This window comes from Trypanosoma brucei, chromosome 10, assembly GCF_000002445.2.
Source record: "Trypanosoma brucei brucei TREU927 chromosome 10, whole genome shotgun sequence".
NCBI lineage: Eukaryota > Euglenozoa > Kinetoplastea > Trypanosomatida > Trypanosomatidae > Trypanosoma > Trypanosoma brucei.
Genome location: NC_007283.1, coordinates 234,205 through 259,422, shown reverse-complemented (window position 1 = coordinate 259,422; position 25,218 = coordinate 234,205). Strand labels below are relative to the sequence as shown.

General features: G+C 47.9%; 8 protein-coding genes across 8 annotated transcripts, besides 2 other annotated features; all 8 read right to left on the bottom strand.

Moving 5' to 3' along the window:
• Positions 1-357: 357 nt before the first annotated feature.
• Positions 358-1,764, bottom strand: Tb10.70.7200 (hypothetical protein, conserved; the record flags this gene model as incomplete). Its single annotated transcript, XM_817260.1, has 1 exon — positions 358-1,764. The coding sequence occupies one exon, from the start codon at positions 1,762-1,764 to the stop codon at positions 358-360; it is 1,407 nt and encodes a 468-aa protein (XP_822353.1).
• Positions 1,765-2,033: 269 nt separating this feature from the next.
• Tb10.70.7210 (hypothetical protein, conserved) lies at positions 2,034-2,660 on the bottom strand (the record flags this gene model as incomplete). The annotated part of the gene is made up of 1 exon (XM_817259.1): positions 2,034-2,660. The coding sequence occupies one exon, from the start codon at positions 2,658-2,660 to the stop codon at positions 2,034-2,036; it is 627 nt and encodes a 208-aa protein (XP_822352.1).
• Positions 2,661-3,317: 657 nt separating this feature from the next.
• Positions 3,318-3,358: a sequence feature (CT-rich).
• Positions 3,359-4,794: 1,436 nt separating this feature from the next.
• Tb10.70.7220 (hypothetical protein, conserved) lies at positions 4,795-6,732 on the bottom strand (the record flags this gene model as incomplete). The annotated part of the gene is made up of 1 exon (XM_817258.1): positions 4,795-6,732. The coding sequence occupies one exon, from the start codon at positions 6,730-6,732 to the stop codon at positions 4,795-4,797; it is 1,938 nt and encodes a 645-aa protein (XP_822351.1).
• A 388-nt stretch (positions 6,733-7,120) lies between these two features.
• On the bottom strand, positions 7,121-8,014 carry Tb10.70.7230 (hypothetical protein, conserved; the record flags this gene model as incomplete). The annotated part of the gene is made up of 1 exon (XM_817257.1): positions 7,121-8,014. One exon carries the CDS (start codon positions 8,012-8,014, stop codon positions 7,121-7,123), a length of 894 nt encoding a protein of 297 aa, XP_822350.1.
• A 315-nt stretch (positions 8,015-8,329) lies between these two features.
• Positions 8,330-8,352: a microsatellite.
• Positions 8,353-8,557: 205 nt separating this feature from the next.
• Positions 8,558-10,948, bottom strand: Tb10.70.7240 (DNA repair and recombination helicase protein PIF1, putative; the record flags this gene model as incomplete). The annotated part of the gene is made up of 1 exon (XM_817256.1): positions 8,558-10,948. The coding sequence occupies one exon, from the start codon at positions 10,946-10,948 to the stop codon at positions 8,558-8,560; it is 2,391 nt and encodes a 796-aa protein (XP_822349.1).
• A 358-nt stretch (positions 10,949-11,306) lies between these two features.
• Positions 11,307-11,822, bottom strand: Tb10.70.7250 (hypothetical protein, conserved; the record flags this gene model as incomplete). The annotated part of the gene is made up of 1 exon (XM_817255.1): positions 11,307-11,822. The coding sequence occupies one exon, from the start codon at positions 11,820-11,822 to the stop codon at positions 11,307-11,309; it is 516 nt and encodes a 171-aa protein (XP_822348.1).
• A 1,487-nt stretch (positions 11,823-13,309) lies between these two features.
• Tb10.70.7260 (kinesin, putative) lies at positions 13,310-21,979 on the bottom strand (the record flags this gene model as incomplete). Its single annotated transcript, XM_817254.1, has 1 exon — positions 13,310-21,979. One exon carries the CDS (start codon positions 21,977-21,979, stop codon positions 13,310-13,312), a length of 8,670 nt encoding a protein of 2,889 aa, XP_822347.1.
• A 1,086-nt stretch (positions 21,980-23,065) lies between these two features.
• On the bottom strand, positions 23,066-24,433 carry Tb10.70.7270 (thymidine kinase, putative; the record flags this gene model as incomplete). The annotated part of the gene is made up of 1 exon (XM_817253.1): positions 23,066-24,433. One exon carries the CDS (start codon positions 24,431-24,433, stop codon positions 23,066-23,068), a length of 1,368 nt encoding a protein of 455 aa, XP_822346.1.
• Positions 24,434-25,218: the final 785 nt, after the last annotated feature.

The following is a 25,218-nucleotide window of genomic DNA, read 5'->3' as shown; positions in this document are numbered from 1 at the left end:
TTTACTCGTCTTTATATCTACCACTTTCTTTACCTCTATTGTTCCTCCTGTTGGAACTGCAGCAGTGATTCCACATCGTGGTTAAGAAAAACATGTGGGTTTCGAGAAAAAAAATGAATTGATCCGCTAGGGGGAGGAAGAGCAACTCAGTCAAGGAACACCAACAATCATTTCAACAGGGAAACGAACAGGGAGTGAAACCAATAAGGGACCGAAAGGTAGTATCAGGCCGCTGCTTTTTGCGGCAAGCATTGCGAAGGAGTGAACACCACGGAATGCAACTTCGCCTGCACACTCCGCGTGTTGCCGTTAAACTGTATGCGCACAAAGCCACCTCATCACTCATCAGTCAACCACCTAACTGGACAGCATTAACGGAACCACAACAATCAGTACGTGAAGACAAACAATGTACACCATTGTAAAGATCCGAAGTGGTGACGACCGACGCAGCAGTCTTGCGGCGTGGAGTGCCGTTGAATCGAGAACATGACCACATTTCCCTATGAATTGGCCAACAACACCGTTGTACTCTTCACCGAAAAATGTGACACTATGCGGCTCGCCCACTTCACCCATCGGATAGGGCGCCTCTATGGATACACGTGCTGTGCGCTCTTCTTCAAGCCTATTCGTCATCCTTTCACATCGTCGACGCCATTCTGCGGCGTCACGCAGCGCCGTTTCCATCGCCTTATGTTTTTCCAACAATTGGCGGGAAAGCAGCACATCACCTTCTTTCCTTCCATCGGGACGTAAAGCAACAAGGGCCCCAGAGGCGGTGAAAGTCCCTCCATTTCTTTCCACAGCTGCTCGCAACTCATTTAGCTCACGTTGTCGGCTCTGCAAAAGCGCTTTGCTATGATTATGTGCCGCTACTTCGCTGTCCAAAGCCTCTTGCACCCCCTTTAGGTCTGCTTTGAGGAACTCCAGATCTTGCAATACTGCGCTGTGCCGTTGACGAAACTCTGTCGTCTCACGCCTCCCCGCCGCCACTTGCGCTTCAAGCCACTCACGCTGCCGCTGTAAGGAAGTAACGCTGTTTCTCAAATCTCCCACATCTCCCTCCTCGGTTTTGACACCCTCCACCCCTTCGACGTGACTTTCCGCTTGCCCCGGGATATCATCACTATGGTAAAATGGGACACTTTCTTTCCTGCGCTCGAGAAGTGCGTGAAGCTCCTCGCACTGACGCTGGCGCTCTTCCAACAACAAACGCGACTTTACCTTGTGTTCCTCCAATTCCGTTTTTGTGTCTTGCAGTGCTTCCTCTAGTTTGCACACTCTCAGAGACTGTTGCAGCAATTCTTGCTTTGCAACTTCTGCCGCTGCCTGGTACCGCTGAACCATTTGAGTTAGCGCCTCAATTTGCTTTTCCTTCTGCCCCGTAAGAGGCGAACTGGAATCCCTGCCCACGGCCGCGAGTGCAGATGCTGTTGTTGCAATTCCATTGCCCTCTATGTGACTCCACGTGTTAAGGGAAGGGGCGACGGCGTCATCATGATGGGGAGGCGCCGCAAACCCATGGAGTGGGAAGGGTGGCTCCGGGAATGTTGGAAGATAGACAACACCAGACCCGGCGGGGTCAATCGCAACTGAACCATCAGGAACGTTGCATCTCAACATTCCCTGTTGTGCAGGGTCGTGGCCTTCCGTAGAACAGGATGACACATTGATCTCGACGTTCCTTTCTACTGCCTGACGGGCGTGTTGCTCTGCACGTTCGTCAATAGCTTCCAAAAGTGCTGTCACGCCACGCAGCATGTCGTCTGCGTTAACTTCCACTTAATGGATACCACGGCTCACACCAAAGCAATTAGTTCTGTTTATGTATTAAGAGCGTGTGATGGGGCTTCACAACCCTCTTCAATGATAATATGGACATCACAGGAAGGAGGGGGAAAACATGAGCTAGTTTCATGAAAACTCTCATGCCGAGATTAGACCAGCGCAACGGTGACCCTGGTTCGAAAAGAAGAAAAAGAAATAACGACAACAAGAATCAAGAGCAGTGTAGCTTGGAGTCCCCACAGTCACTCCAGTTGTCTTTCACTCCCATTGCTGTCTTCACCGCTGTCAGGCAAGCGCGTGTAACCGACTCCACTTGGGCTGTCCTCATCAGATTTGCTCGCCGCCCCGCCGCTACGATCTCCAACAGGCACCTCCTCCAACCAACTCTTATCATTCGAAACCTCGCGGATGGCCGCTGAAAGCGAAGACTCACCGGGTCCTCGTAATGCATCTTCCACCATGTCACTCACGACCTTTACTATGCCGGGGACGGTGATGTCCTCGTCTTCGCTCCCGCCTTCTCTTCCGCTTTCTTTCAACTGTTCACGAATCGCAGTGATCAGTTGTTGCAGTTCTCGAAGCCGTCGCTCTCCATGCTCATAAGCGTTCTTCACGTCAGCAATGATTGAGCAGAGGTCGCCCACATCCAGTCGCGCCTCGCAGACATGATTACCACCCTTGCGTGCAGAAGTAACCGTGAAGTTGTCGAATCCACCCAGTTGCTCCGCCAGTGAGAGCCGAACCGCCTCCCTCATGATTTCCTCTTGAAGGGGGGCGTCATCGAGGCTTTCAAGCGCGTTGAGATGCAGCGGCACAGTTACTGTACCCGTAACATTGACAGTTACTCTGGTTGTGGGCCCTAATGTCATGCCACCTCCTCCTGACACTTACAAATGTGTGTATCGGCTTCGCGATTGAGTTAACTGCTTCGTTTCTTTCCTCCCTTTTCCCAACCCCAAATGTGGGTTTATAACTAGGCGGTAGCCAATAAAAAAGAGCAAGGGATCAAAAAACTGCTCATCAGTTATCGCTATTGTTATTATTCAATTGCGCGACTGCAGGTGAGTAAAAGTGTCAAGTGTGATCCACCGTGATGGGGCAACACCAACAATAAGTGGAAGTCAAAAAATTGCCGACACAAAACACAGCGGGGGATATCACCGTCAAGTTGGTGCGCGAAAATCGCATCCCTACGCCTAGTTCGAGTAAACTTAGGAGCTGCCGTTTTAACACCTGGTTAACACAAGAATTCATGTAGCCAATGTGAGTTGACCTTTCCCCATTTGGTCTCTCCCTTCGTTGATTTGACGCCCATACCAACCATTCGTATCTGATCGCGCTTTGTTAAGTTCCCCCACTGCGCATGACACCGCTCCAGTTACTTGCGTTCAGCTGATGCAATATAATTCCCAGGCATCAGTTGTGGAATATGTAAATAGCATAAGTGAATTTGCCCTTCGCCAGTCACCTCACCACTCTACAAGGAAGCTGCTACAAATGACGAACTACGACATAATGAAGGTGCGAAGAATAAAAGAGAGAGAGAAAGAGAAAAAAAAAAAGAAAGGCCATGAAAAAAATTATTTTTTCTTGTAGGTGAAGTGTGGTGGGGTAATGCAGGTGTGGAAAGCATTTGCACCGTTTACGTCATATCCTCAACGTTCTCTCTCTTTTTTTAAAAAAAAGAATGCTCCGCTTCATTCATGGCACTCCATCACATTTACAACCGTTCCAGAAGCAGCACCAAAAACGCATCTTTATATACTCATGCACACACTCTCCCTTTCCCTCCTTTCCGCATGTAACCTTAGCAAAGGGTGAGTTTGTGGATGTACCGGGTCGGGGTTAAGAGGGAACCGCGCTGAAATGGTGAGTGAGAGAAAAAAAGAAAAGGAAGAGGCCCACCGAAAAAAAAGAAAAAGGTTGTAGTATAGACACTAATAACGATGACACGACAGTGAACTGCTCCGCAACTTTCACTCACACGAATCTTCCGTCCTTTTGTTCGCTCATACTCACTTTCTATTCTATTTCTCCTCCTGACTTTCCTTCCCTCCTCCATTTAGTTATACAACATATGTGATACCCTTCCTTTTTCCTCCTTCCCCTCCCCGTACTTTGGAAAGGAAACACCGCACAAAACATTGGGGAACTCGCACCTACACGCAAGCGAACAAACCAGGAAAAGAAAAACAAACCTCCCCTTCCCCCCCTTGTGTTTGGCGGAATATCGTCACCGCCTTCGTTCCATGCACCGGAGGGAGAGAGGGGGAGTGAAGTGAGTGACAGTCAAAAAATCCCCAGCAAAAAAAAGAAAAGAAAAAGAAGACGTAGCAGACGCTTAATAACAACAGAAACATCAAATGATGAAAGTTTTTATTTAGTAGTTTCCCCCCTCTCTAAAAGAAGAATGAAGGAAGGTCATGCACAGGAGATACAAAAATTAACAAGACAAAAGAGGGGGCCGAGTCCTTTTTTTCATACGTTGAATGTTTAAAGCGACAAAAGCAATCATACACATGCACATGCGCACGGAGGGAAAGAAAGCAGAAACGCGCATATCGGGTTCGTGAACACAAACTTTAACCAAAGGAAACGTTTACACACAAACCAAACTAAGAAAAAAAACACTTTCAAACTAATGATGAACAATCATATGCATTCATATATAACAATATATAGATATATAGACACAAAGGTGCGCGCGTGGAGTTTTTCCACTTTGCACGCATGAAGCACAGGAGGGGTAGGGACGGCACACCTCTTATTTTTGGTAGACCGCAGAGCATTATATTAATTGATAGCAATCATACAATTTCCTTTACTTTCCCCTCCCCACTCCACTTGTTTCATGGACTCTCCTTCTTCCCACTTAATGTGATCTGTACCTCATCAGCCTGCCGCGACCGCCTCTACTGCTCAAAACATCAGCACATCATATGAATAAGCAGGTGGGGACGCATGGTTAAGCCACGTCACATTACCCTCAACGATGTGGCCCACTTATTCCTGCGGCTGCTGCAGAAATGAACTCTCACGCCCAATCCCCACAGGGCCCCAAGGTGACGTTTTCTCACACGAGAGCCCTGACATCCCTCCACTTGTCAGAACGGTGACCAGACGCACAAAGTCATTGACGTGACACTTGTAGTTGCCGTCCACCGGTATTCCAAGAGTATGCAGGGCGCGCTCCACTTCTTCACGAGTTGCAGGCAAGCCGAGCCCACGCCAGAGACCCTCCTCCACGCATATGGCGAGTGGCACACCGTTAAGGAGTGCCGAGGGCTCGGCTGCTTGTTCTGCTGCACTGCAGTTTATTGGGCAGGCGGCGGTGGTGGGAATGACAGTTGGAGAGGTGTGTGTATTGCTACTGCTGTCGGCGGAGAGTGCACCGCTGTTGCTGTTTCTACAACCCGACTTTGCAGCCACACGGTACGGCCTGCTCGCAACACCAAAGGAGCTTGTGCTGGGGCCGCGGATATCTTCTGCACACACCTTCTGTTGCTGCTGCTGCTGCGTTGTCTGTGGTGGTGTCACTGATGAGGGCTGTGCTGCGCCATCCGCCGATGGCTTCTGCCGAGCCGACTCACCTATAGAATAGAAAGTCCCGCGCAAGACTTCCATCGGGTAACGGCCTTGGATCATGAACGCCATTCGCGCTAGAAAGGCTTCGAAATATATACAGTCAATTAAATTCGACTCAGACCCCGTCACCACTGTCGTTGTCGCCGATATGCGCTTCTGACATTCCATGTCATTCGCTTGATCGGGTGATGCTTCAGTGTCGTAGCGCAGTGCGGCGATATTCCTAACTTCATCAAACAAGTCCGCAATGATTGGAGTATCTGGAAGTGGAATATTTACATTCTGAATGATGTCGGAGAGGGCGTTGATATCCACCATCTTCGCTTCTGCCCCTACGCTCTCGACCTTGGCGCTGCGGAACTCCTGTAGAAAGTCTTGCAAGTCCATGGACGCCACGCTGAAGGCCGAAAGGTCGCTACGTGTGCTTTCGTCGCGATCCAGTGTGGGTGGCATTGGCCCCCCATAGAATATGTCGTTGGTTGCCCCAAAACGGACACCACATACCCCCTGAACCACCTCATTCCTGCTGCTCCCTCTTGACGACGGCCGCATTGCGTGGGTAGCGGGTCGCGCACCGTTGACACTCCCACGATAGTTGGTGCAACTTAATTCGGAAAATGCCGGCGGCGTTGGAGTCCTTGCTCGCCCAGATGCAAGCGTGAAGGCATTCATGGACTCGCACGTCGTTACTGAAGGCGTGGCAGATGTCGTTAGAGGTGTCGTCGTTGGTGTCGCGTTAGCTAGTGATAATCCCGCCGCATCTACGCTCGCTGGTGGGGTATTCAAATTTTCACCGACAGGGCGGCAACCAGACTCTGTGGCCACATTCATAGAATGCACAAAAGGGTCTTCAGCACCGCTGACGGGGTTGTTGCCGCGTGTCGGTGGCTCAGGATTCAAGCCCTCACTCACCAATGCAGTTCGGGTGAAGGGCGCACATGGTGTAGTTGGTGGGACTGGCTCCTTACCTTCAGTAGTGCCGCTACCGGTGGCACCCTCCCGTATGGACTCATTCGTTGCCTGTTTACTATGGTTAGGGGGATTGCCGCCATTGCTAAGGTTGTTGCTGTTGTTACTGGCACGTAGTTGCTCGACAATGTGGAGCAAAGGGTCATTCGGGAGATCATTCAACACATTGCTGAATAAACCCTCTACCTTTGATGGAATACAATGGCGTTGCAGATAGGCGCAATTATCATCTGCATCCGATTGCTGCTGCAGCTGTTGATGGTGGTGCTTCTGATTACGCGTTGAGTGTGTGGATGAGCTAGGCTGCTGGGCCGTCTGCTGTTGCGTTGTGGAATACCGACGTGGGGCAACAACCGAACCGTCATGGGCAAGGATAACGTTCTGCATCAGATGCTCACGGGATAACGAACTGCAATGAATAAACAAAAGCCACAACAATCGTCAACGGCGGAGCCAGAAGCTCGAAAGTACACGTACTCCTACGCCTCGTTGATACCTTACAAAACTAGAGTCCCAACTCTGGTGGGGTGTTTCTTTGTGATACCGGCTACACTCCTACGAAGTTTGTTCCCCCTTCTCCCTCGCCTTACAATTTAGTCTTGATACGAATAACACACCAAGATGCTGGTTGCAAAAAAGAAAACATAATGGGGATGGGGAAAGGCAGACGCGGGTAGAACTAAAAAATAGAACAGCACACAAACCGAGTGAAAAGGAACTGTGCAGGGGGGAAGAGACTCAATAAGCTCAGGTTTTAAAACATACACGTATCCAGTTACTTCTGTATGTGAACCTCCATGAAGCGAATGGGCTCCGTTACCGCGGACGTCATCTGAAACTCGTGGATGTATTTCCACACTGTTGGGAACTCCCGCTTCAAAGTGTAGACGAAACTCTTTGCGTTGTCACACACTTCGCCAGGAACCATCCCACCGTGCCCGACACGCACCACAAGCTGCCCGGCTTGGCGAACGCGGACAACAGAGCCCGATGCTCCCTGCGCAAGGCGGAGGGTTAGATTACCTTGCTCATCAAGGTTGTGCAGGGGGGTAATGCACTTCCTTGAAAGTTTCACCAGCGGGGGCATCCCCACTGGCGCTTTTTCCGTTTCAACGTATTGCTGGCTACCTTTAACAATCGCCCCATCTGGGGGCTTCTGCGAACCTTTTCGCCCCTGCTCATTCTTCCTATCAGATTTTTCGTCGGCTACAGTAGATGGGACCTTCATTGTTGCCACCTTCGTCACTACCGCCCCATCGGTAATGCACGACGGTAGCTTTGATACAATACGCGAGTCTACAACAAAGTGGGCAAACGTTTTGGCGACTTGCGCTGCCCGCCGTGCAGCCTCTGTATCCCCTCGCTTGCATATGGCCTCAGCCGTAACCACAGCGTCGTAATAGCCGTGTCTCTTGTTTACTTTAAACGCGCCACCTGATAGGAGGCGTGGAACAATAAGACATGTCGTGCGGCCATTCATCACATACGTGCGGTTGGGGAGCTGGAAGACGTACTTTCCCGTTAGTTCTGGGCACTGTGTTACTACCACCGCGGGTACAACAAATTCAATAAAGATACCCTCCGCCGACGCGGCATCCGCGCTACCGCAAACACGCTGCACTTTGTGGAGAACCGCCCGAGTTATAATTAATCGTTTATCCTGCGGCATGTGGTATATATGTACTTACTGTAAATTACTTAAAACAAACAGGACTTCCTCGCTGCTGTTGGTTCCTTATTATCTATTTTCTACCAACTCTTGACCGTCTTCCGCTGGGAAACAGCACGACTGTGTTCCAATGGCGGAGTAATATCGACCAGGGAATTTTAGGAGGTAAATCCGTCTTACCTATCAAGTCCTTCGTGGGTACCCATGTTATGTTTTAAAGGAAAACGATGGGAGAAATACGGGGAAAGATGTGAAGGCAACAGTGATGAATCTCCGGTGGCATCGACGGCAGCTCGCAATCACACCCTTAATAAGTACATATACATATACATATATATTATTTATTTGTTTAACCAGCTTGTGCTCAAAGGAGTGTATCTCCGGGTGAAATGAACAAGCAGATAAATCTATGAAGTAGAAGCGCAGGTAAAGGATGCAGGTTGGGGCAGACAGGAATCCGTTGAAACACAACATCTAACAGTGTCCCTACCCTTTAGGTTATCACAACTAACGCGCTACTGTGTGATCTCTTAGTTTCTTTCCTCAATCATCGTCCACCATTAGATTGTTCTGAGAAAAGGGGTGCTGAAGTTGTGAATTTGCGTCACCGTTGTTGCTCTCTTGCGTGAAGTTCGGAATGGCGCTAGACGTTACTTGAGGCAGCTCTTCCACCAACATTCTCTTTTTTCTCGGTGGTTGCGGCACTAGTGGCATGTCAGTGCTGACCTGGCTATCAAGGTCGTGGTAAGCCGTGAAGGCGGCATCTGTTCTCAGTGGGTGCTCCTCAGGGGCATTTCCCCCCTCATCAACACTGTTTTTCTCTCCCTGAGAACGCGGGTGTTTTGCCCTTGTTTTCCCCTTGATAGGTACTAGCTCGCACTCGGTATCTTCGACACTCTGCCGCTGAGCGGGGAAGTTCTTCTCATAGAAGGCAACAGCCCGGGCGTCAGCAAATATAGCTGACGGATCGAACGCTGTAAGCATCAGATCCTCCCGGGACCGCACCCTTGACAATGCTACGTACGCCTGGCCACAGTCAAAAAAACATTTGTTCAATCGCACACTCACCAGGGGAAGTGTCATCCCTTGCGCGCGATGTACCGTTATGGCCCATGATAACTGTAAGGGAATTTGGGTGCGGGTTGCAATTACTCTTCCCTCAGGACCCAACACCTCCATGGAAACACGGGGGACCAGCACCTCCTCACCACCACTAGTGGCGAAGCAAACCACTGGAAGAGCTGGACCTCGGGTTTGCTCGGCAAAGGAAACAACGACACCTTGATCACCGTTAGAAAGATGAGGAGCATCAGGTAGTGACGCTAGGAGAACGACTTGTGCACCTATGCGCAACTCCAGTAATTGTTGAAGAGAAACCTCCTTTTCCAAGTTCATCCCTGGAATAGCCGCATAATCCTCTGATTCATAGCGGTGAAAATGTACATCCTCAAGCATCTTGAGCCGTTCCGCATTGTACTCTGTCGCCTCGTCACGTCGGGCGACGATCAGTGTCGGTTCGATACCATGCCGCTCCTTTATCTGACGGGTACTGCACTCGTTCAAAATCCTCTCAACACGTCTCGTATAGCGACCAAAGCGTATGTCCTCTAAACACAGTGCAAAGTCGGGGTCGTTCATCTGCCTGTAGCTCTTCCTGAACCCAACGAGAGCAAGCTTCAGACTCTCCCACGTGGCAGTTTCAAAACACCACTTCAACTTGCCCGGGATGGGATTGCTGTCCGTGTCAGTGTCATTCCCGTTTGTCCACTCGTTACGAGCCTTGGGTGAATCTACAGGTGGGAGCTGCAGGAAGTCGCCAAGGAGAATAACCTGAATGCCACCAAATGGTTTTTCCGGTGCCCCACGCAGACTTCTAGCAATTTCGTCAATCATGGAAAATGTATCGGGGGAGATGTTCCCAATCTCATCGATAATCAGCGTTTGGCATTGCCGCCATGCGCGCACCACCTCCGGTTTGCTTTTCACACGGTTGTATACTCTGTTAAAACCTCCCTCTCCTCGCCCAATACCCGCAAAAGAATGGATCGTACACCCACCTAGTAAGCGGGCGGACATACCCGTAGAGGCGGTTACGACTGTTCTATCGTCACGAGGTAGGACATTTCTTACCAGATGGAGTAGCCACTCTGTCTTGCCCGTGCCAGCGGAGCCTGTTATAAAAACATTGCTCCCAGTGCAGACAAGCCGCGTCGCAACTATTTGATCCGTTGTCCATTGCATCCTACCGGGTGTTGTTGACCCCTCCAACTGTGGATTCAACTCGTCTCCCCCCATATGTTTCGGCAGCTTGCCCCCACTATGTGCAGAAGGGAGACCCGTTGGGCGCTCCTGCAGAATCGACTCAACGCCGTCTCCGTTCCTTTCCCCACGCGCACCCTCCAGGGGGTTGCAACTAACTCCTCCCACTGCACAACTGTCGTCTTCACCCCCACCCCATTCAAACTGTTTGTAGTCCAAATGGGTATCAGTACCACCGTCCATATTTGTGATCCTTTTTGTATCCACTACGTTCGTGCGGGTAATGCGCTGCACTCGGCATGCGACGTTCTTTTCTATATCCTTCCACCGACTGCGATCCTGCAAAGTGGCCGCCATCATCTGTAGCGCGTCAACGTCTGCAAATGTCTCGATGAACACGCTGCAGAGGCGTTTTTGATGCGGCACAACAACTGTCAGTTTTCCCTCCATCGCGTATAGGGAAAGCACTTGCCGCACACCTTCTAGTCGGAAAAAAGTTCCCTGATGGCGCTTATGTCGGCTTGAACGAACGACGAGACACGGCCCTTGTCCTGTCTGTCGCGAGAGAAAACACTCAGTGCCACCCCATGGTCCTACTCGCTCACCGTCTTCGGCAGTTACCTGTATGCGACCTCGCACGGATGTTAAAGTTATCTTTGGCCGCAGTACTACCATAATCCAATTTTCATGTAAAACAGCGTATTTGTTCAATGTGTGTATATAGGCAAATATACAAAACACTTGGAGTCCCCCTTTTCTGCTAATGTATATTTTGTGTTTGTGTGGCTGTGCGGGGTGAAATGTGTATTACCTCTACAGGGGGGAAGTGGCACGAGGAGGAGCAGCTTGATGCCAGACACAACATTTTCACGAGTTAAGGAATAAGTGGAAATGCTCGCAAAAGCGGCACACAAACACAACCGCCACCACAACAAAGACAAGGTGAGAGAGGTTGCTCCGACTAAATTTGACGGATGTTACTCGCGCTGTGCCGAACGCACATCCAACTTGAAATAGGAAGAAAAAAGGATAGTCATCCACCTTTGATCGTGTTGCTCTCCCCACTATCCTTCTCGACTTGCAACTGATCTTCCAATTGCTTTTCTACTCGGAAGCCTATGTTCCTTCTTACAATTTCCCTCGCGCCCGCCTCCACAGCAGCCCGTCGCAGACGATCCACTTCAACTCCGCTCATATTACTGCTGGTTGGCGTGATGGACAGCACGCGACGCAACTCTCTCTCCATCAAATCGTGGCTGCACTGCAATGCCAATGCGGCGTGCCGTGCATGAATTGCCGCCTTATGCACAGCCTGGTGAGACTCCTCCAGTCGCTTCAGCAGGGCCTCGTGAACGGCAACTTGACTCAACTGTAGCTCCGCTATGCGTTGTTGGGCGGCCGCAAGCTCCCGGCGCAACGTAGCAACTTCTTCAAAGTTGGAGAGTTTCCGTGTTGCTACGTGGCGCCCGCTCACCAGCAACAAATTCAGCGCCCTCCCCGCATATTCCCCAGACACATTTACACGCAGTCGGTGGTGCCCTCGACGCATTGCCACTATTACCACTTCCCTGTATATTGCAACGTTTCTGTGTTGGAAACGTACGAAAAAGAAGGCAGGAGCAGAATAAATAAATGGATCAATGGGTGTGCGTTCCTTACTGCGGGTAAGTAGACCCGAGGTATCGCCAAAACACCAACACCGCCACCGTCTATACGGTGGACTGTGCTCCGTGGTAGTTCACAGCCTGTACCCCAAGACAGTATGTAAACACACCATCGGACCCCAGAAGGGCAGTGGAGTGATTTCTTCAACAATATAGGTAGAAAAAAAACACCAAACAACCATAACAAAGAAGTCAAAGAGCGAACATGTTACCCACATCTCTAACAAAAAGAACGGCAATCGCACGCAGCTGCGCCTCTGCAAATACTCCCTCCTTCCCTTCACTGCTTCTCCCCCTCACTCGAAAAAAAAGTGGGTGGAGGGAAACTGTTTATTTGTATCCCCAGGCGACGCAACTCATGGAAGAATCCAGAAAAGAGGGCGACGCAATGTAATTAATATAAAGTGAGCCAAAGAGAGTAGTGGTAATAATTATATTAGAAACAGTGGTATATTTACTGTTTTGTTTATGCTTCTTTCGTTGATATTTTTGTCGCTACCGATCCTTTATCCAACTCAACTACACCACAACACCGGAAGGGTGAGAAAGGATAAACCTAAAACATGGAAAGTACGTAAAATCGTGGTGTAGGCGGCGCGTTCAACAACTTAAGTCACACTGAAAGAGGAGATACTAATAAAGAGAACCAGGACACCGATTGCCAAAAAAGGGTACCATCCCTGACCTCATTCCTTACTTCCTTTCACGTGTCTATACATTTATTTATACGCATTTAGCCGTTGGCAAGATGGGTTCATATTTCCTCATCTATTCCACCACTTCTCCCCCTTCCCTTGTTTGTTGTTTCGGATTGGTGATGGCTTGTTATGTATGTGTAGATATATAAATACATGTGCACAAAAATCTTTGTCACCTCTTTGCACTTTAGATACCAACCCAACACCGCCATCGCGCAAAGAATGTTTGTCATTATCACCCCCGATTCCCCTCACTCGTCGCCGATGGGATAGCACTTAGTTATCATTACTTCTATCCGTTAATATATCGATATCAATATCTTTCTTCAGAGCTCTCACTGCTTACTTTCTAATTTACCGTGCGTCTAATGGTGTCTATGTAAACCAACAATTTTTTTTTGCTTTTTCTCTATGCAAGGACAAATTCAACCTCTCACTTCCGGTTGATATTCTGAGAATCGCAAGTACAATGCCTTCAGTAACAAAAGGAGAGAGCAAAGCCACTCGTTAGTTAGTTAATCCAACATCGTTGGATTATGCACAAATAAAAACACTGATGATGAATATTCTGCTTTGTTTTGTCGCGAACCGCAACCGAAAGAGACGCTGACACGAAGGTAGAAGCCCCACTGCTGGTTCCTCACGTCATATTACGACAAGTGCATCCTTTTCTGCTACAGAACCTCAATGTACTTTTCTACATCTTTTGTGAAATCTGACGTTTCGTCTAATAGCAGCAGCCGCTGGCTTTCCAGCGTGCCCGTACAGAACTCGCGTGCCTTAAGAATATCGGACATTCGCTTTGCAAAATCCAGCAATTTTCTATAGGAATAAATCAACAACCTCCGTTTCCGCTCTACGAGTTCTTTATCGTGCAACAAGTGCATGCGGTGGATTTCATGCTGAAGCTCCCGTAAGTCATCCCTTTTCAGCCTCATTTCTATCCTTGCCATCTCGCAGAACTCTGTTTGGTTGAGACGTAACCACATATCTGCTTCTCTTTCCTTGAGAGAAGACGATTCCTCTAGCAAAGCAGCGCTAGCGGCATTCTGTTCGGCAGCCGTGTACACATACGAGTCAAGGTCAAATCGCATAGAGTCCAGCAACCGCCTCATCACTGCACTCTGGTTGCGTCGATTCGGCGCCATACACTTGCGTTGCGAGCCGTCGTCAAAAGCATTTGACCGTCCTTGAGGAATAGAGCCACCAGGCTCATTCATCGCCAACCCGACGTTCTCATCGTGATTTGCCCTGTGCATTCTCAGTGGTACCCAGTGGGAGCATCTATTCGAACCACGATGGAACGCACCTCTCCCTCCACAGCAAGTGTTTACAGCATTACATACAGCTAAATAGCCTGTCTGGCCACCGTTTGAATAATTTGTATCACACGCGCTGTCGGTCGCAGGTTGACATCCGTTGCTTTCTGCTTTTAGTGGTGGCTTCCCCTCTTGCACACCTTGACCCTGTTGGTTACCCTGTGAGAAGCAGCTTCCCCTGAAACTAGATATATAGGAGGGTGATCGTGACATTTTTGTCGTTGACATTTGGCTCTCCAGGACTGCTCTGAGTTCCTCGAGGTGCTGTTGCAGTTGCTTGATGGACTCCCTCAGCTCTGGCTCATTGCTAAAATTGAAGTAGGCTAACTGCGACTGCATGTCCTCGATGGAAGACACCAACTCTGACATTCCCTCCAGGTCTTCTATTTCTTCCCTCTGCAGAGGGACCCGCGGCCCCTCTGTCGGTGAAGGAGCAGTTGACGAGCGTCTCCTCGACGCCAAAAGCCCACCCACCAACGCCACGCCACGAACGGAGGAAGTACACCTCTCAGAACGCCCGGTTCGAAATGTCGTACTTGCGGAAGGCACTGGGCCGAGATGCTTACCATTTTGGTCTTCCTTCACAGCGTCAACGTTCCTTCCAACATCAGGGGAAACCCGCAAGGATTCTGGAGACCACATTCCTTTTGCCCTAGGACGCAGTGAATGTGAACTCCCACCGCGTGAACGCAGATTCCCATCAACAATGGGACAAGTGCCGGTACCACTTTCAATGGAACGATAACCACAGTAAAAAGTGGAGAACACCTTCAATACCTCAGAAAGGTGTCTTTCCTCACAACTCAGCGCTCCGGGTTCCCTTTCAGCCCTTTCTACGAGTCGCGTAAGATATGACACCAAACGATCGAACGAAGCAGGGTTTTTTACAAATAGTTCGGGTTTCAGATTCAGCATTTCAGGAGTTGCCTGAGCGGTGAGGTGGTTCACGACGTCGCTCTCATCGAGTTCCTCTGAAAGTTTTCGTTCCACACCTTTTTCATGGGTGCAAGCAGCGGGGGCACTTTGCTGCGCCGTCTGCGGCCATGTCCTCAGCTCGGTAGGTAGAACACCACCAGGGGGCTCCCTGCCATTGGACAACGAACGACTTCGAAGATGTTCCCTTGCTTTATTTTCCCTCAAGTGAACTAGTGATCTCACAGAGGACACATGATGAAGACCCAAATTTTCCTTCCCGTCAACAGCGTGGTCGCTATCCGTTTTCCGCGTATTATTTTTGTTGGAAAGAGCTTCGGAGTTGGATGCGTCCTTGTGTGGCTTCTCTGCTAATTGCTTTTGTAGCGCTTCAATTTCAGCCCTGAGGTTCTCACTTTCTTCTTCAAGAATGGTGTATGCTTCGGTACGCCTTGCGTCGTTTCTTTCTTGCTCCTCTGTCAGTTTTGCTAGTTCGTTTTCGAGGGTTTCGCAGTTCTTTTTGTAGTAGTCTGCCCTTTCCTGCGTTTTCTGTAGCTGTTCTTCTCTTGCCATAAGTTCTTTCTGAAGCATGTAAACCTCTTTCCCGAGATCTAGTACCCTTAACTGAAGTTTACCCACCTCACTTGACAAATCCCGCGGGAAACTATCACTCACTGACGCCACAGAACAACTATCCACCACTACTTTTTCGTCACCAAAGCGAACAGCTTCGTACACAGCCACGTCGCCATTGTTTTTGCTCACCTTTAATGAGGTGGAAGCATCAAGTCTGTTTGATGGCCGCCGTTGCACATCCTCCATAACATCAGGCATAACAATTGCAACAGGGTCAGTCATTGTGCAACAATTTGAGTGTGAACGGATATCCGTCATTGTTCCACAATTGATAAGTTCCTTTGTTAGACGGCGTTGCATATCCTCCATGACATCAGGCATAACAATTGCAACAGGGTCAGTCATTGTGCAACAATTTGAGTGTGAACGGATATCCGTCATTGTTCCACAATTGATAAGTTCCTTTGTTAGACGGCGTTGCATATCCTCCATGACATCAGGCATAACAATTGCAACAGGGTCAGTCATTGTGCAACAATTTGAGTGTGAACGGATATCCGTCATTGTTCCACAATTGATAAGTTCCTTTGTTAGACGGCGTTGCATATCCTCCATAACATCAGGCATGACAATTGCAACAGGGTCAGTCATTGTGCAACAATTTGAGTGTGAACGGATATCCGTCATTGTTCCACAATTGATAAGTTCCTTTGTTAGACGGCGTTGCATATCCTCCATGACATCAGGCATAACAATTGCAACAGGGTCAGTCATTGTGCAACAATTTGAGTGTGAACGGATATCCGTCATTGTTCCACAATTGATAAGTTCCTTTGTTAGACGGCGTTGCATATCCTCCATAACATCAGGCATAACAATTGCAACAGGGTCAGTCATTGTGCAACAATTTGAGTGTGAACGAAGATCTGTCATAGTAGCACGGTTAGTGGAGATGGTGCCATCTGTCATCGTACCACAATTGATAAGTTCCTTTGTTAGACGGCGTTGCATATCCTCCATAACATCAGGCATGACAATTGCAACAGGGTCAGTCATTGTGCAACAATTTGAGTGTGAACGGATATCCGTCATTGTTCCACAATTGATAAGTTCCTTTGTTAGACGGCGTTGCATATCCTCCATGACATCAGGCATAACAATCGCAACAGGGTCAGTCATTGTGCAACAATTTGAGTGTGAACGAAGATCTGTCATAGTAGCACGGTTAGTGGAGATGGTGCCATCTGTCATCGTACCACAATTGATAAGTTCCTTTGTTAGACGGCGTTGCATATCCTCCATGACATCAGGCATAACAATTGCAACAGGGTTAGTCATCCTTCCTCTGTGAACGAGGTTGTTGATGTGGTGGCTTGTTACATTTGGTTGCGATACTACAACCACGCTCGTTTGAGGTCGTTGCTCTTGTGGCGAGGATAACCGAGGGTGCGGTGAACTTCTTGGAGTGGTACGAGGCGAATCCATTTTTTCCATAAGTGCCTCCCTTTTCGTGACGTCGATGTCGGGCGTGTCCTTTCTACGGGTTTGCTGGGAGTACTGGCAGTGATGATTGGACCGGCTGCCTGCTTCTGACGTATCGCATGTGACTGGGTAGTAACCTTGACTTTCCGCATAATCCATTATAATCCTCAACGATTGTTGCATGCTTTCTGGGTCTATCGCTGTATTACTCTGTGCTACATCAAATCTTGAAGTTTGTGACACTGAACGCCTTAGTAGTGTCTGCGCAACTACATTTAGCGCATCTCTAACATGTTCTGTGCTATCTTGAGGAAGCCCGACGGTTTCAGTCGCTGTTTGAGCAGCGACGTACGTGAAGAGAAATGCCAGTGCGGTAGTGAAGGAGCTGCTTTTCATGTGGTTTGTGGCTTCAGCGGAGAAATCCTCGGACTCTTCACTCTTGAGAAAAGCCCTCACCGCACCGTCAATTAAATCCAGCGCTTCGCGTGTAACAGGCTGTACCATTTCTTCTCTCAAATTTTCGATTTCAGTGAGGGCGGTGATTCTTTCTTCAGCCAAATAACACGCAAGAAGGGCCTCCTCCAACGAGAGTCCGCCACACAATCTCCGCCTCTGCAATTTGGTCACCACATCATCCTTGAGCAGCGCGGCTGCCCGTTGCAATGCACCTCCTAGTACAAAACGCGGGACCTCTGTTTCCCTCAGCATGTCTTCGAGGAAGCTGCTACTATCTCCGTTGGCCTCGGAGGTACTAGAAACGCTGCTACTTCCACTCGAAAATAAATTGCTGGAAGTGAAGAACTGACGCATTGCTTCGAGTGCTTTCTGAACCTTCACAGATGCGAAAATATCCGACAAATATCCACCGCGCTCACGTGCAATGCTGAAGACGGCGGTCATCGCCACTTGCAAGTGAGCATATACGCAGCTGTCAAGTGCACCTTCTCCATCACCGTGACAAACCCTATCTTCCCCCTTCACAGTAGAGGAGTCGCTGACCATTGGCTCCACCAAGAGTGCATTTTTGGCAGATATAAGAACCTCGAATAGAGCCTCGCACGGCACACAACCTTCAAGAGCGCCGTCTCCTGCAAGGGCACCGCGTTGCTGAACCAAAAACCTACGAATAACCGAGACGACGCTGCCATCATAATCAGCACGAATGGAGCCAAGTGTTCTATGAACAACTCCAAGAGATTGCAAAAGCACCTTATCATCACAGTCATCGAACAAGCCAATATTGATACCCACATCGCGTGGATTGCAGTAAGAAAACAAAAGAGCATGAGCATACACATCGTCCAAACACCACCACTCAAACTGTCCTTCCCCAATTACGGGGACAAATGAAGAAACAACACTCGAAGCAAATATGGTGTTTCGTGCAATATATGAACACTCACGGGTATTCACAGATGTATTCCTACAAAACGTTTCCCCACTCAACGACACATTTTCAGCGGTACCCGATACACAAGACACACGCCGATCAAGCGAATTAGATTGACGGCAAACCTCTGTCATAGTAGCGCAGTTAGTGGAGACGGTGCCATCTGTCATCGTACCACAATTGATAAGTTCCTTTGTTAGACGGCGTTGCATATCCTCCATAACATCAGGCATGACAATTGCAACAGGGTCAGTCATTGTGCAACAATTTGAGTGTGAACGGATATCCGTCATCGTAGCGCAGTTAGTGGAGACGGTGCCATCTGTCATCGTACCACAATTGATAAGTTCCTTTGTTAGACGGCGTTGCATATCCTCCATAACATCAGGCATAACAATTGCAACAGGGTCAGTCATTGTGCAACAATTTGAGTGTGAACGAAGATCTGTCATTGTGCCACAATTGATAAGTTCCTTTGTTAGACGGCGTTGCATATCCTCCATAACATCAGGCATAACAATTGCAACAGGGTCAGTCATTGTGCAACAATTTGAGTGTGAACGAAGATCTGTCATAGTAGCGCAGTTAGTGGAGACGGTGCCATCTGTCATCGTACCACAATTGATAAGTTCCTTTGTTAGACGGCGTTGCATATCCTCCATAACATCAGGCATGACAATTGCAACAGGGTCAGTCATTGTGCAACAATTTGAGTGTGAACGAAGATCTGTCATAGTAGCGCGGTTAGTGGAGATGGTGCCATCTGTCATTGTGCCACAGTTGATAAGTTCCTTTGTTAGACGGCGTTGCATATCCTCCATGACATCAGGCATGACAATTGCAACAGGGTCAGTCATTGTGCAACAATTTGAGTGTGAACGAAGATCTGTCATAGTAGCGCAGTTAGTGGAGACGGTGCCATCTGTCATCGTACCACAATTGATAAGTTCCTTTGTTAGACGGCGTTGCATATCCTCCATGACATCAGGCATGACAATTGCAACAGGATCAGTCATTGTGCAACAATTTGAGTGTGAACGGATATCCGTCATTGTGCCACAGTTGATAAGTTCCTTTGTTAGACGGCGTTGCATATCCTCCATAACATCAGGCATAACAATTGCAACAGGGTCAGTCATTGTGCAACAATTTGAGTGTGTTCGACGATCTGTCATAGTAGCGCGGTTAGTGGAGATGGTGCCATCTGTCATCGTACCACAGTTGATAAGTTCCTTTGTTAGACGGCGTTGCATATCCTCCATAACATCAGGCATGACAATTGCAACAGGGTCAGTCATTGTGCAACAATTTGAGTGTGAACGGATATCCGTCATTGTGCCACAGTTGATAAGTTCCTTTGTTAGACGGCGTTGCATATCCTCCATAACATCAGGCATAACAATTGCAACAGGGTCAGTCATTGTGCAACAATTTGAGTGTGAACGGATATCCGTCATTGTGCCACAGTTGATAAGTTCCTTTGTTAGACGGCGTTGCATATCCTCCATAACATCAGGCATGACAATTGCAACAGGGTCAGTCATTGTGCAACAATTTGAGTGTGTTCGACAATCTGTCATAGTAGCGCGGTTAGTGGAGATGGTGCCATCTGTCATCGTACCACAATTGATAAGTTCCTTTGTTAGACGGCGTTGCATATCCTCCATAACATCAGGCATGACAATTGCAACAGGGTCAGTCATTGTGCAACAATTTGAGTGTGAACGGATATCCGTCATTGTTCCACAATTGATAAGTTCCTTTGTTAGACGGCGTTGCATATCCTCCATAACATCAGGCATAACAATTGCAACAGGGTCAGTCATTGTGCAACAATTTGAGTGTGAACGGATATCTGTCATCGTACCACAGTTGATAAGTTCCTTTGTTAGACGGCGTTGCATATCCTCCATGACATCAGGCATAACAATTGTAACAGGGTCAGTCATTGTGCAACAATTTGAGTGTGTTCGACGATCTGTCATAGTAGCGCGGTTTTTATAATCATTATAATTATTTTTCCGCGTATTATTTTTGTTGGAAAGAGCTTCGGAGTTGGATGCGTCCTTGTGTGGCTTCTCTGCTAATTGCTTTTGTAGCGCTTCAATTTCAGCCCTGAGGTTCTCACTTTCTTCTTCAAGAATTGTGTATGCTTCGATGTGCCTTGCGTCGTTTGCTTCTTGCTCCTCTGTCAGTTTTGCTAGTTCGTTTTCGAGGGTTTCGCAGTTCTTTTTGTAGTAGTCTCCTGTTTCCTGCGTTTGCTGTAGCTGTTCTTCTCTTGCTATAAGTTCTTTCTGAAGTCTTTCAATTTCTTTTGTTAATGACGCGATCGTAGCACTCATGCTCTCACATTTTGCGCACATAGAATTTTCACCTTCCGTGTTTTCCCGGCTTCTAATAATTTCTTGCAAAACTCTTATTTGTTTTTCCAACTGTTTTGTGTGTTCCTTGTAGAACTCCTGCTGTTGTTGTTTGATCGTTGTTTTCGATGGTTTGTTGACGACAGCACGTGTTTTTATTCGAAGTGCCTTTTGAGCAAATCGAAGTGTATTAATTGTTTGACTCTTTGTTGCAGCTTCGGTTGTGCCGTGACATAGCAGAGTGGTCAGTGAATTACCACCGAGTGAATCCTTCAACACTCGTGTCAGTTTCGTATCGCGGTAGGGAATGTGTCCAGTGTTACCGCCGGCAAGGCGGTGGATAACATTTCCTAGAAGTGAAAGAGAGAGATTAATGTATTGAGTTTCTTTTAAGGTCTCTCCCTCCGCTTGAGAGGTCGCAACTCGTTCACTGCCTGCAAGATCGACGAAGTTAAGCCTGCTTTCTGTCCACATACTGTAATCTTCATTGTGCTTCAGCTCCACAAATAAGCAGAGCAGGCAATGACTTCTACTAGAGCGGTCATTTGTTCCCGTTTCACGTGTGTGCCTGCTCGCCACACCCCTCTGCAGTATATCCATGAAATCAGCGGCGGTACGGCATTCAACCTCCTTTAGAGAGTCAACGTACATACAAAAACTACCTTGACTGTTTTTGCCTTCCCTTATGCGATACTCTGTCTGAGGTTGTTGGTCTCCTTCGATAAGCAAGTCGACAATATTTTCCCTGTATATCTCAAACATTTGTGTCTTGACCCGCCACGTGTACTCCTCCGATTTCATGGTATTCAAACGATTAAACAACTCTTCCACTACTCGCGGTACGAGCCCTCGCTCGCCATAGAACGGACTATCTTCGAAGAAAGCATCAGCCAACCCCCCGTAGGGGCCCAACATCGTATACGTCTTCCCACTCCCTGTTTGCCCATAGGAAAATATTGTAGCATTGTAACCCTTCAGCACATTACCGATCACAGGTTCCCCAACACATTTGTGCACGTCGCGCTGGGTTGATGTATCGGAGAGCACTGCATCAAACGTGTAGCTCGTTACAGGCGCTGGAACGAGCGCTTTTGAAACTGGGGGGTCATTGCTGTCACCGCAAGGGCCCCCATTGGGTTCCACGCGTTTCCGGTCCATCGGCGGATCGCGTTCCACGACACGAACGGTACGCTCATCGTACGTAAGCCATGGTGCACCCGTGTCATCTGTGGAGTAAAAAGGAGAAGCAACCCCAGGGTTTGGGCGGAACCGCATAACCACCTGTACACATGGTTTGTGCAACATTTCTTCCTCCTGTGATTCTACTCTTTAATAACAGTTGGCACGGAGGGAATTGCCTGCCGTAGCGAAGCTTCTATGCGAAAAATTAATTGCACACCTACACCGTAACCGCTGGTGCCAGTATGGCAGTGGTTGGACCTCTACTTAAAGGACTATTGTCGTCGTTATTATAAAGGGAAAAAAGAAACAGGTTAAAGAGAGGAAGCAGTCCGAAGCACAGAGAGGAATACCACAACGGTAATCTATAGTGCACAAACAGGCGGTGGACCAAAGATCACAGGTTAGCAGGCAGTTGGGTCGACGAAAAAGGAAAAAAAAGTCAATAACAAACAGAGGTAAGGAAACACAAGGTCCACCTTGACAAGCGTTTCACCACTTTAACAAGAAAACACCATAGTCCCTCAAACACGTCTAATCTCTTAATTCTCCCCTCCTAATTTCCCGATTTCTATAAAAGCAATTCTATGCTCGTACGAGCGTTTCCCTGTGGCGAACTGCGTCTCACGAGTTGAAACCTAAACGCGTATTATGTTTTCCTTCAGGTTCGTGTGAATGTTCTTCTAAGCGGCGACAGCTTCTGCCACGTCGATGGCTGTTGCTCGCCGCATCCCCAAAGGTGTACGGCTACGATAAGGTTAATGTTTGTTATGTGGAAAAAAAAACCCAACTAACAGGCAATGGTTTAAACATGCTTAATGGTGGCGGATGCATGCCCTGAAAGTTTAAGGAAACAGCGGCAGCAGCAACTTAAGATGGTGCACATAAGGAAAACATACCGCGTTTCGAAAATTGTGCCTTGCGTACTACAAGCCTTGGCGAGCACAGCACAGTAAACGTGACCACATAAGCATCTTTTCTCCTTGTGTATGCGCCGCATTAAAACATTTTACACGTCTACCTCGGGAAAAGTAACGAACCAAATTTTTTTTTTTCAAAAATAGAGGAGGATCCCGGGAAACAGTGGAAAGAACCACTATTTATGTATACTTTTTTTTTTTTAAGTGGTCAGCAACGCTGTTTTACCAACAACTCTAATAATTTGAAGATCAGAAAAATGGCACAATACGTTGCGCAATAGTACACCTGGCACTAAGTAGTATCAACGGCCATTTGATTTCTTTTTCTCTTCAGAGGCATTTTTTTAGCTTCTGTGTTCGGTTCAGTGCAGTTCTGCTCATCCACCTTGACGGAAGTTTGGACGCCGGAGGTTCCTGCTGAACTGCGCTCGCTTGGCCCGGGGGAACATTCCGAGTAACTCCCTTCATTGATCCCAACACAACTGTAAATGTACTTTTCAGTTTGCACCATATTCCTTTTAGTTTCGTAACATGATCTGCAAACTGACATGTACATATCACTGCCACCGACAAGTTTGCGCTCATCACTCTTCACAGTACGATATGTAAAAGATGCTTTGCGATTGTGACACTCCATACACACGGCACTAAGTTTCACAACAGAATCAGCACGGGAAACAAGAAGGCAAATTTCTTCAAATGGCTCTTGTAGGTAATCGGCATCAAGTGCTGACACAATTACAACCTTCCCCGAATCGGCAGCCTTGGAACAGAACGCGGCCACACCAGGAAAAAATTGGCCCTCATCCACCGCGATCACATCGTATTTACGCCACTCATCACCCACGTCATGTAAATTAGAGACCGACACATTGGCAGTCAGTGCACGCTGGTCGTGAGAAGTTATAGCACCTTCACTGTAGCGTGTGTCCCCAGTGTACTTGATGATATAACATGATCTTTGAGCGTGCTTGTGTCGCTGGACACGTCTCATCAGTTCTGTTGTTTTACCAGCGAACATGGGGCCAATGATGAGTTCAATGCGACCGTGTGCACCATTTGGCACAACTGCAGCTGTGGAAGCAGATGTCTTCTGCGCATCAACGTGGCTCATGGTAAGTTGTTTGTAACACCACCTGCACACAGCCAAGTACATGTCGGCTCCACCATATAGTTCACGCTCGTTGCTCTCGATGGTGCGATACGTTAAGAAAGCATCGTGCTCATGACATTCCATGCATACGGCACTGAGTTTCAACACTGATTCTGCACGGGGAACAAGACGGCAAACCTCATCAAAAGGAGTTTCTCGGCAGTCTACATCGAGTGCTGACACAATGACAGTCTTCCCCTCATTGGCTGCGCGTGCACAGAAACCCACAACATCAGGGAAGAATTGGCCATTGTCAACAGCAATGACGTCGTAGTCACGCCATTCATCACACACTTCACTAAGTTTTGCGATGGACACATTGGCAGTCAGTGAAAGCTGGTCGTGAGTTGACAGTCGCTGATTTTGGTAACTGTTTCGTGAATAGTTGATGATATAACATGATCTTTGGGCGTGTTTGTGTCGCTGGACACGTCTCATCAGTTCTGTTGTTTTACCAGCGAACATGGGGCCAATGATGAGTTCAATATTGCCATCTCCGTCGTGCATTTGCAATGTTGAGATGTTGGTGATTCCTGTCGGTATGTGCCGCCTTCTGTCGTGCGGATCAATTACTCAAAGACGTGCGCCGTAACGGTTACTTGTGACTACAGTGATGCGTTTATGTTTGTCGTATCACAGTCTAAATGTATTGCACTTAATAATGTCACAAAATTAAAAAAAAAGGAGCTAGATCGCAGCGAAGGGGACAGAGTTGTCAAGGTACAGACATGTTGACTCACCGTAATAAGAACAAGAAAAAACTTTTACAGGCAAGTGGATAGCCCTTCATTGGTACAAAGTGAGAGGCAAAATACCGCCCAACAGCAAGGATACACAATGCTTTCGTAACGCCGGTCACGTACACAAAGTGGAAACACAAAAAAAAAATCCACGTGCAAGCAGCCATCACAGTACAAAACGGCAGAAATTGACCAACATTTATAGGGAGTAAGTTTAAGGTACAAGAGAAAGGATGAGCTTCTCAGTTAGCTACAAAGCACAAAGAACTCTTCCGTGAAGTGTACATGAACAAATAAATACAGGCAATCGCATATTTATGTTATATTTATACAGTTGAGAGGTAAACAAAGGTGTAGACAAATGACCCATAAGTTACACACGAAAGCAATACAAAGCGAAAAGCAAAAAAAAAACGTGGTGCTGTTTTCCGTAGTGTCATGCCATATCTTCTTCTCTCTTTTACTATTCCCATTCGGGGAAGTTATTCATTCGTGGGCGTTATGAACAGGTGTGCGCTGAACGTTGTGAACCCCTTCTTTTTTTAAAAAAAA